This window comes from Thunnus thynnus, chromosome 19 (assembly GCF_963924715.1).
Source record: "Thunnus thynnus chromosome 19, fThuThy2.1, whole genome shotgun sequence".
NCBI classification, from domain to species: domain Eukaryota; kingdom Metazoa; phylum Chordata; class Actinopteri; order Scombriformes; family Scombridae; genus Thunnus; species Thunnus thynnus.
Genome location: NC_089535.1, coordinates 2,673,625 through 2,684,748, shown reverse-complemented (window position 1 = coordinate 2,684,748; position 11,124 = coordinate 2,673,625). Strand labels below are relative to the sequence as shown.

General features: G+C 38.9%; 1 protein-coding gene across 1 annotated transcript; it reads left to right on the top strand.

Annotated features, from left to right (window-relative positions):
• Window positions 1-1,698: 1,698 nt before the first annotated feature.
• On the top strand, window positions 1,699-10,877 carry LOC137170758 (RNA/RNP complex-1-interacting phosphatase-like). The gene is made up of 9 exons (XM_067574321.1): window positions 1,699-2,238; window positions 3,159-3,234; window positions 4,352-4,483; window positions 4,574-4,697; window positions 5,711-5,771; window positions 5,876-5,922; window positions 6,010-6,085; window positions 6,165-6,293; window positions 7,403-10,877. The coding sequence occupies exons 1-9, from the start codon at window positions 2,201-2,203 to the stop codon at window positions 7,893-7,895; spliced, it is 1,176 nt and encodes a 391-aa protein (XP_067430422.1). The 5' UTR covers window positions 1,699-2,200; the 3' UTR covers window positions 7,896-10,877.
• Window positions 10,878-11,124: the final 247 nt, after the last annotated feature.

Below are 11,124 nucleotides of genomic sequence, written 5' to 3'. Positions count from 1 at the left end.
TAAATTATATTTATGATTATTAAACAAAAGCAACAGTTAGAAACCTGACAGTCAAACTTTAATTAGGTCTCATTATTGATCAAGAACAGCAGCGAATCAGAAATCGTTAATTCGGTGCCAAACAGGAAGCATTCTTATTAATTGTTCCAACAGACAATAAGAGCAGCCTACCAGGAAGTCTGAGGCTTCTGGGAAAAAGCAGAAGGACATGAATCCATAGTTAAGGTGTTCAATAGAATACTGGTTTTTTCTTGTTTTGCACTGTTTTGCTGATATGATTATTGTTGTTTTTACCCAGTTGATTGAATAATCAGACCTGCAGCGATCAAATAAAATAACAAGGTCAAAGGCCCACAATTTTGTACTATTATCATAACAATATTTATTTAAAAAAATGCACTTTGTGCCATAAAGAATAATAATCACAAATCACTGGTTAAACAGGCTTATATGAATGGATTTAAACAGTGATTTTCTCATCCTCTCATAGTCAGACTGTAGCCAGCAGTCAGCTGTAAGGATCAAAGTTTATCTTTATCTTATCCACAAACAATTTATTTGTCTTGTTTTGTACATCAAACAGAGATACAACAGCCTGCATTAATGTCATCTCACCACTTTTTATTTCCTTGTTGGATTAAACTAATAAAGATTTATACTGTCTGTTAATATTTTAATTTTGTTCCACGTTTTTCATTCCAAAGTTCAGAGCTGCTGTTCTGTCATCAGATTTTCGTTAAAGATCACTTCAGTTAGAGATGAATACAGAGAGATAAGACCTTAAAAACTTCCTGCTGTCAGTTACATGTTTGTTCTTCTTCTGGTTGGTGATTAATTTCATCTTCACTCATCAGCTCGATTCAGATTATTCTCAGCACTTAAAGGTAACAAAACAGTTTTCATCATGTTTGTGTCTGCAGGTGTTAAAATGATCTGATAACAGTAGAGACGGTCGTCATAGTGATGAGTTATGTTTTTCATTATAAAGAATTGGGAGTTTTTTAAAAATTATTATTTTAAAGAAAACAGAACAGGATTAGAATAGATTTATATTTTAAATATGACAAAATATAGTTTCTTCCAGCAGCAGAGTCGGACTGGGACAAATATTCAGGCTGGGAATCTCACCTATACCCAGACCACCTCATAGACCAGCAGGGTCCTCAAAGTCCAGATCCAGACTGAGACATAAACCTGCATGATTATCGTTTATCTTCATAATATGTAGGCTATTTTTTTAAAAATAAATGCACAGCTTCACAGAGGTGCCCTCATTTCATCTCTCAGTCACAGCAGCGTAACACCACAAATACATAATTAAACTGACTGAAATCATCATATTAAGCTACAAGCAGAATAATAGTTGAGTCAGCAACACAGCAGAGAGCAGGCAGACAAAAAACATTTGATTTGACTGAAAACTGTGTATTTTCACATCATTTTGGACCATTATTACAATATTTATAAAAGAAATAAATATATTTTACTGACATGTTAGATTAGTTTCCAGTGATATTATTCAGTTTATAAAGTGACTTTGCTGTTGCTGCTGTAGAAACGGTTTTTTGTTTTATTTCAAATATGAATCAGTTCTAATCCTGTTCTAAATATATTCTATTCAAGTCATTAGTAATGAAAGAGAGTATTGAACCGGACCGATAAGAGTATTGATAAGATAAAGATAACATTCTAACCACACCCGTCCCTACACCAAATTGATAAAAATCAGCATTTCGTGGGTTGAAAATGGCTCAACTGCTGTTTAAAATCAGCTCTGAAAAGCCAAAGCTGACGTAAACTCCACCGTTTGTTCTCTACCTCCTGAAATTTATATAAATGGCAAAATGTTAACGCCATAATCATATAACACGTACCTTCATCTCTGATAACTCCGACATGACTTGAACGCAGCACAAGAGTGCGCGTCAACACCTACGTCACATTCCCGCGACTGCAGAGTCTGCAGCAGCTTTCTTGTTTGGGTCGCTTGTGATGTGAACTGTGAACGTGTGGATGTGAATAACATGCGGCCGGTTTCAGTCCGATAGTTAACAGCATGTTTTCTGCTGCTTGTGTTCAGTAACACCGACAGGCAGCCGCTCCGGGTCCGGGTCTACACCTGCTCCGCTGTTTTTATTGATATATTGATTAAAAAATTTGGAAGAAGACAAACAAGCAGCGACAGAAGAAGAGTGTGAAAATGTCCCGACACAGTAAGAAGGACGGAATACCGGACAGGTGAGAACGTTACAACATTCAACAATGTGGAGAAAACTGATTCATGTTGGATAGTTTGGATGAAAAAGGCAAATAGAAGAACTTTTCATGTTGTTGTTGGGTCTCTATAACCTGTAATTAACTCTAACTAGACATTAAAATATCCAAACATCTGAGGTACTTTACTTGAGTATTTCCATGTGATGCTACTTTCTACATTTCAGAGGGAAATATTGTACTTTCTACTCCACTACATTTATTTCACAGCTTTAGTTACTTTTTAGATGAAGACTTGACTCCAGCAGCTACAACAGTAACATGCTGCTCTAACACTGATGCTTCACTATTAATAATCTAATGATGTCATATATAATAATATATCAGTCAGAGGGACCAAACCACTACTTTTACTGCAATACTTTAACTACATCAAGCTCATAATACTTATGTACTTTTACTGCAATACTTTAACTACATCAGGCTCATAATATTTATATTGAGAACATATAAAGGAGGTATTTGCTTATTTAAAATGAATTCTTTTAAATTATTTTTAGGAGTATGTAGATGTTATTTAGGATGTTTTGATGAGCTCTAGTTAAACATGTTTGTCTCTTTAAAATTAATCTCCAGTGATGTTTGTAACTCTTCTAATGTTTTTGTTGAGCTGCAACGATTAATCGATCAGTCGATCATCAGGAAATGGAATCCATCTTTAAAACAACTGCTGATTAGTTGTCAGACGATTGATTAATCAACTAATCATTGCAGCTGTAACTGAAACAATTAAATAACATCACACTGATGCAAACTTCTGTAAAACCCATTAAAAAAATACATCTTAAGCTGTTAAAGTGATCAAATCTACAACAATAACTACATCTAGGAGCTTATATTTTTATATAATGTGACTCTAACTGTGGTGTTTTGCTCTCCTACAGATGGCTGGATTACAAAGCTGTTGGGAAAAGACTCGACGGGACTCGTTTCATCGCCTTCAAAGTGCCGCTGAAACACGTGAGGAGTTAAAGGCCTCGTTCACACCTGCTGATCCCATCACCAGTGGACAGTTCACACCTTCTGTTAGAAGCGTCTCTGCTTGTGATCTGATCTCACTCCCGCTGCTCTGTATGCGCATAAACACGTAGCCTAACATCTTTTTCATTTGTAAAGACCGAACGTGTTGTTGGTTTTAAACGGGTTGCACAAAAACTGCAGCCAACGACTTGTCAATCACAACGTAGCCCCGCCCTAAAGCATACGCTGCTTTATGGTCTGTTTTACTCTAAATGGGACCATAATTTACTGAATGAACATCATGATGTATTGAAGAAGACTTGAAACTAGCGATTGAGATCATTAACTCATCAGGAAAGTGTTTACTGAGGTAATAAATCAAGAGAGAAGTAGGGTCATTTTCTCATTGACTTCTATACAAACGGAGTCGCCCCCTGCTGGCCGTTAGAGAGAATGCAGGTTTAAGGTTTTTACACATTGGCTTCACTTCTACCAGCTTGGTTCTCTGTTCAGGAGCAGCTAAAAGTCAGTCCACCTTAACACAGAGAGAGAGAGAGAGCAGTGGATTGACCTTTAACCCTTTCATGCATGGTTTTCACTACAGTGAACAGCTATTCCAAAGCCGTTCTCTTAGATGTGCGTGGGGGTTTTAATGGTATAGTTGCACATCAGCCACCACAGTGGACTCTAGTGTGTCATCCCATGTTTAAAAAAAATGTTCAAATATTTTATTTCATGCCTAAAGAAGAATAAAAACAAATCCTGACTGAGGTTATCATAATTCATGCATGAAAGGTGGACCAGCTTTTCTCATTTAGTGACGATCTCAGACGCTCTGAGACGGAGAAACGTTGGCTGCTGAGTCTCTGCCAAGTTCTGCTTGGTCCACTGCCCTCCCAGTGCCCCCCCTGCCCACCCAGTGCCCCCCCTGTCCCTGTCCTGTGGTCATATGCAGCCCAGACCACCTCTGAATGTGGTCTGAATGATCGGATCTCAGTGCGTCCTCAATGTTAATGTGTTTTAATGCCAGGTGTGAACAGAGCTGCAGTTCTGTTTCTTTGAAAGTCGTTTGTCGACGAGCAGTGAGACTAATAAAATGTGTTTTCTTCTTCTTTAGTCTCTGAACCGCCAGCTTCCGTGTTCTGATGTGTTCGGTCCCTGGGAGCTGCTGGACACTTTGAAAGAAGAAAATCAAGAACTGGGTTTGATCATCGACCTGACCTTCACCAAACGCTACTACCAGCCACAGGTACACAAACACACCTGTGCAGATCTTCATGGGGTTTCTTCTTAACTGTTAAAGTGATTTATAGTGACATGGGCACTGTGTTGCGTGCAGGACGTACCGGACTCTCTGATGTGTGTGAAGATCTTCACAGCCGGTCATGAGATTCCCAGCGACGGCACGATCCTGAGCTTCAAACGAGCCGTACGCAGGTTTCTACAGGACAACGCTGACAACGGTGAGAACGATACGACAACAGCTTCATCTTCATCTTCTCTTCTTTAAAGGAGCAGTTACAGGTTCCTAGAGCTCATGTGGTTTCTTCAAATGTTTTGTTTTATCTGATCAACAGTTTAAAATCCAAAAATATTCAGTTCATTACCTCGTATGACACAGAAAGTCCTCACATGTGAGACGCTACAACTAGTAAATATTTAAAAAAAGGATTAAAAGGATTCGTTAATTATCAAAATAGCTGCTGATTGATTTTCTGTTGAACTAATTGAATCAGAAACATGTTTATTGCCGAGTAGGTTCACACATACGAGGAATTTGCCTTGTTGTTGTGGTGCATAACAGTCAAAAATACACATAAAATTATGTCATTTACTGTAAAAAAAAAATACGTGAAAGTGAGGAGAGCTGCTACAGGTTTCAATTTGAAATAGAAGAGAATGAAATGAAAAGTACAAAATATTGACCAGAAATGTTCAAATGTTCATAATCGTCGCAGAAAAAATGTGTTAAAACATCAACAGTTCCTCCGAGCCCACAGTGATGTCATCAGTTTGTTAATTTACCGTCACGTATGACACAGAAAAGCTTTAAATCCTCACATTCAAGAAGCTTCAACCAGAACAGGTTTAGTGTTTTTGTTCAACAAAATGACTAAAATGATTATTCAGTTGATTTTCTGTCGATCGACTCTGGTCCCCATGTTGTTGTTTTTAGGCACAGAGACTGGAATCAGGAGAAAACTGCTGGACTAGTTCATCTAAAATGAAACCAGATTAGATCAGATCTGTCTTTGTAATTGTTTAGTCTGTAAAGTTGCAACATTTTCTGCTGCTTCAGGTTCGAGTCTCATTAAAGGAATTATTGTGATTTACTGCTGAAAGTACTGACAAAAAATGTGATATAATAATAAATAATTGTAGGTTTCATACTTTGACTTTCACAGTATGAAACAAGTATTAAATTACTTTCTAAATGGTTTTAAAACCATTAAATTATCTGTCATTTCTGTTTCAGACAAGCTGATCGGAGTCCACTGCACACACGGTCTGAATCGCACCGGTTACCTGATCTGCAGGTGTGTATGAAGCTTTGCAGGTGTGTGTGTGTGTGTGTGTGTGTGTGTGTGTGTGTGTGTGTGTGTGTGTGTGTGTGTGTTTAACAGGTGTGTCTGACCTGCAGGTATCTGATCGATGTCGATGGGATGGATCCTAAAGAGGCCATAGAGTGTGAGTACTGATGTTATTTGAATACATTCTGCAGAAGAACATGTCTGTGAATGAAAGTGAAGCATCTCACATGTTGTTTGTTCTCAGTGTTTAACTCGTCGCGGGGTCACGATATAGAGCGACAGAACTACCTGGAAGATCTACAGTACGGAGCGAAGAGGAGGTGAAACAGCGACTCGTATCTTTTCTGCAGCAGCGTCGACTCTCTTTTTCTTCAGCTCACGTGATCTTGTCTTTAACAGTAACGACGGGATGGAGGAGAGCGAGCAGGAGCCGAAGAGAGGTCAGGCTGTGAATCGACCGCTTTACACTCCGCTAGAGTCCGACAGCAGAGAGGAGAGACGACACTTTAATGACTCCTGGCAGCACAGGTGAGGACCAGAGAGATGTTTTACACACATGATAAAGGTCTGAAGACACTGTTGAAACATATTCACATCTAATCGTGTCTCTTTAGGGCTTGTGTTCATATAGTGTTTTTCTCTGGTAGAAAAGTGCTGGCAGGGCGCCGGGATGAAGAGAAAAGAAACGCCGCACGTGGGTTTTGTTTCTATGACAACAATATCTATGACAACGCTCAGCAGCAACATTCGGTGTCCGTCTGATCGGCTCCTACAGACGAGCTTTTCTGTCTTTTGTTATGATAGTTTCTGTCTGATATATCATAAAGATCAGAATAGACGGCCGGAACAAGCTTCTCCTCCGTTTTCTTGGTTACCAGGGTGACGGGTGAGGAGTCCCGCCCCGTCTAATACATGATTGGTTGCCTGAAAAGGAGCGAGAGTGGCACCTTTCTGAAAAGTTCAGAGATATTTAACTAGAAGCGCTCGGAGCAGCTGTGGAGAAAAATGCTATATGGACACTCAGCTTTACTGACTTTGTTTACTATCGCACCGCCTCTAAGACCAGGTTCACACTCGGCTGGATACATCTGTAAACACATCTTCTTCTTTTGTTCCTCCGTTCAGACTAAAACATTTTTCTCCCCTGAAAACGGCCTCCAGAGTGCGTAAATGTGAAAAGGTTGTAGTGTGCTGACAGAACAGATGGTGGCAGTAGGAAGAGGAAGAAGAAGAACAACTTTGACAGTTTGTTCAGAGTTAATCGTAGCTGATCTGCCACCTTTCTCTGCCCAGACTGTTGGAATCTGCTGCAATAAACCAGGAAACAGTACACCGTTTCTTCTTCGCTGGTTTTCTGTGGCCGACTTGTTCGTCTGTCACACATGCCCAGTAGGAGGAGAATGACCTGTTCTGGTGTTGTAAGAGTTTTACAGTTTAGTCAGCTTCATGTAGACGGAGTGAAGAATAAAACATGTACAGTCACTCCACAGATTTATTCATTTATATATTTACAGATAAAGTCCTCTCTCTCTCTCTCTCTCTCTCTCTCTCTCTCTCTCTCTCTCTCTCTCTCTCTCTCTCTCTCTCTCTCTCTCTCTCTCTCTCTCTCTCTCTCTCTCTCTCTCTCTCTCCTGCAGGTCTTTCTCTCCCAGAGGAACGAACCATCGCTCATATCACCGCCCTGCGCAGGACGGTCTCCTCCCCTGCCCGCCGTTACTCCCCCGCCCTTCCTTTCATCCTCCAGCAGGAGCCTCTTTCCACCCGTACCGATGGACTCCTCCTCCTCCTCCTTCTCCTCCTTCTCCCCCTGACAGCCAGTGGAGGAGACCCTCCCGCTCAGAGGAGACCAGGTCCAGGTATCTTCCACCGGAGCCGCAGTGGAGTCGGCCCTCTCACCTTCAGGAGGACAGAAGAAGAAGTTATCACCATTATCCTTATCCTCCTCCTCCTCCTCCTCCTCCTTCTTCTCACCTCCCCCACTCCTCCGCCCGCTGGACCAACGAGTCGAACGGCTACAGTAGACGTGAGGAGGAGTGGACCGGTCCCAAGATGAGACATCAGCACAGATACTCACACAGACCGCGAGTGAACCCGTACGACGACTACCAGTCTGATAGAAACTGGAACTGAAGCCGAAACACGCCGTGGTCATCACAGCAGACAGCAGGCGGCTTCATGGGTTTCATTAGGTTTTACACTGCTTCTCTGGTTCATTTATGTGTGTTAAAGGGACAGTTCACCAAAACTACAAAACATATTCACACTGAAAGGTGTTGCTCACTGATTGTTCCTGGGGCTCTACTGGAAGATCTTTGTATGATTTCCAGTTAAAAAAACTACTTATTTATCTTCTGCTGGTGCTTTATGAAGCCCCTCAGTTCATTGAGAGCAGGTTGAAGCCCTGACTGTTGACTTGCAGGCAGCATTTCTTCATACAAGTTTTGGAACTTTGACCATGTTTAAACATCAGAACAGGAAATAAATAACAGAAAATCAGAATATGTCCCTTTTAAATCAATATCAGTGTAAGTGATGTAGAATAAACTCAAAACGACTTTTATAGTTCAGCTGAAGATAAAATGAAGCTTCAACAGTCTGAATTAAGGCAACTAATGATTATTTTTATTAGTTTTGTCGATTCATCAATGAATCTTTTATTAAACGTCTGAAAATAGTGAAAAAAGCTCATCACAGTTTCCTAAAGCAAACATGTGATGACGTCACAGATTTCTAAATCTCTTTTCTCGGCTCGAGGAAAGTTTTACAAATATAAAAACCTCCATGGGTCCAAGTATCATCAGATGATTCGTAATTCATTTGTGATTTAAAACCCAAAAACCGGTAAATGTGTTATTTGTTTCAAAACAAAAAACGGAAAAAACGTTTTTGGTTTCAGAATCAAATAACGAAAAACCAATCTAACCCAATTCGTTTTATCGTTATTCCTTTTTGGATTGAATATCCAGCAGGTCTGCGGACATTCAGACGATTCGTTTTTGTGTTTGAAACCAAAAAACAGAAGTCACATGGGGTTTTTTCCTTTTTTCATTTTAAACCAAAAACGAAAAACTAAATCACGTGATCAATTCCTTTTAGTTTCCCAACCAAAATCCAGAAAATCAAATTCAAAAGACCGCGCAATTTTGGTTTAGAAATCAAGTATTTTTGTCTTCACCATAGCAACGGTCGCTGAGGATCATGGGTAGGCTAAAGTAGCCGCTTCCGCTATCACAAAAACTGACAAAAATACTTGATTTGATATTCAATCCAAAAAGGAATAACGATAAAACGACTCCGGGCCGGATATGATTGGTTTTTCGTTATTTGATTCTGAAACCAAAAACGTTTTTTTGTTTTGAAACAAATAACAGATTTACCGTTTTTTTTTTTTTGGTTTTTGAATTACAAATGAATTATGAATTATCCGATGATACTCTAACCCACATGGATCAAAAATTCATAATAGAAAAAGTCATAATTGACCTTATTTGCAGTTCGAGGCGTCCTGTCAGCAGTTTTAGAGACGTCTCTTTTACAGTTGTGATCTAAAATGGGGATTTTTCGCCGCAATACCGCGAGTGACCACTGGGGGGAAACGTTGGCTGAGCGGCGTCGTCGTATCCAGCTCTTGTAATATGTTGTCTGGCAGCGTTGTTCTCATGACTTAACGCCAAGCATACTGTGTTACACGACTTCCTGTGTCGCAACCACAAGTTCCATCTAAAGGCAGCATAAGTCACAGGAGAAGAAGAAATGTTGACATTTTTAAAGACAGGTTTTATATTGTTTTTATCAGACTGTTTTTATATTTTTAATATACTTTTTTGGGGGGGTTTCCAGTCGCTTCCTTTTCAGCGTCCTGATGAGCTGTGATGTTCACACAGATCTGACCCTCCTCCTTTAAATGAGGGCTGCACCTCAACAATCATTTTCATCATCAGTTTATCTTTTAAAGATCAATCGCTTTTTCTATAAAATGAAAAATGTCCATCAGATCATGTCTTCAGATGTCTTCATTTGTCCAACCAGCCATCTGAAACCCAAATATATTCAGTTTACTATCAAGTAAAACAACGAAAACAAAGAAAAGCAGCAAATTCTCACAATTTAAAAGCTGTTTTTACTTGAAAAATGACTGAAATATCCCATCAAGCACAGGGACAAGGACGTGATCCCTCACTGGCTTCCCACCAGCAATCAATTCAGTGAATGTCATTTGTCAGACGTGGTTTTAATGATCAGTTTATGTGTGTGTGTGTGTGTGTGTGTTCATGTTTTCCACCACGTGGACTTGACAGCAGCTCTGTAGATTGAAAAAAAGAATAAAATGCAAACAATCTCTGAGCATCTCTGCTGATTTCATCACTGCAAAATACAAATGTAACGTTTCAAGTTTCAGTTTTTCTGTCGTGAAACAACAGTCAGTGATTATTAAAACATGTTTTCTCGCTGTAATTGTTCCTCTGAGACGCTATAATGTAAGAATCACCAGTCTGTTATTCTGACTCAGTGTTACAACAAGCTTTAGTTAAAAACTCACAAATGTCTTGTTCTTTGTACAAAACGATGTTCATATGACATTAAAAAGACACACAAGTTATTATCGATCAGTAACAACCTGAGACATGTCAGTTTAAAAAGAGCAGAGTAGATTATAACAAGCTTTAGTTTAAGTTTAATAACCTGGTGAAGTAAAATAAAACATAATATTAAAACTGTCAAATTAACCCAGTCGAGGAGACGAGGTGATTGGTTCATCACACACCGTTATTAGATCATTATTATAAGAAGTAGAGATTTATTTGCTTCATGGATAAAATATGATTGAATATTATTTATTAAATGCATCTTCAAACTGCTGCCAGTTCAGCTCAGAGCTCGTTTTCATGTGAAACATCTAAAGTGCCTAAAACATTTTTACTTTAACTATCAAATAGTCTCTGTTGTATTCAAACTTCAGGACTTTATTGTTGAGGTTTATGTGAAATGTCTCGTGCTTATTTATGTGTCTTTGTCTTTTTAAGATACTGGAATCATATTGGAAATGAGTGTTTTCACTGTAACTTGTGTTCTGTTTTTGTGTAATACAGAAATAAATCATATTGTATTTAAGATTTACTCATTACAACCAAGAGATTATCAATTAAACACAAAGATTTAATACCACAGTCAAATCTTTATGTATAATTGTTTATTTAAAATAAACTTTATTTCAGTCCCACATTCTGTCTTTGGCTTTATTCTAGAAAATGTGCGTTAATCTTCAGTTTATTAAATTATTTTGTTTCAGGGATAAAATATGATGTAAGATCTTAATAAACTTCCCCAACCTTGTCTGAAATAAAGACTTGCTCATAGT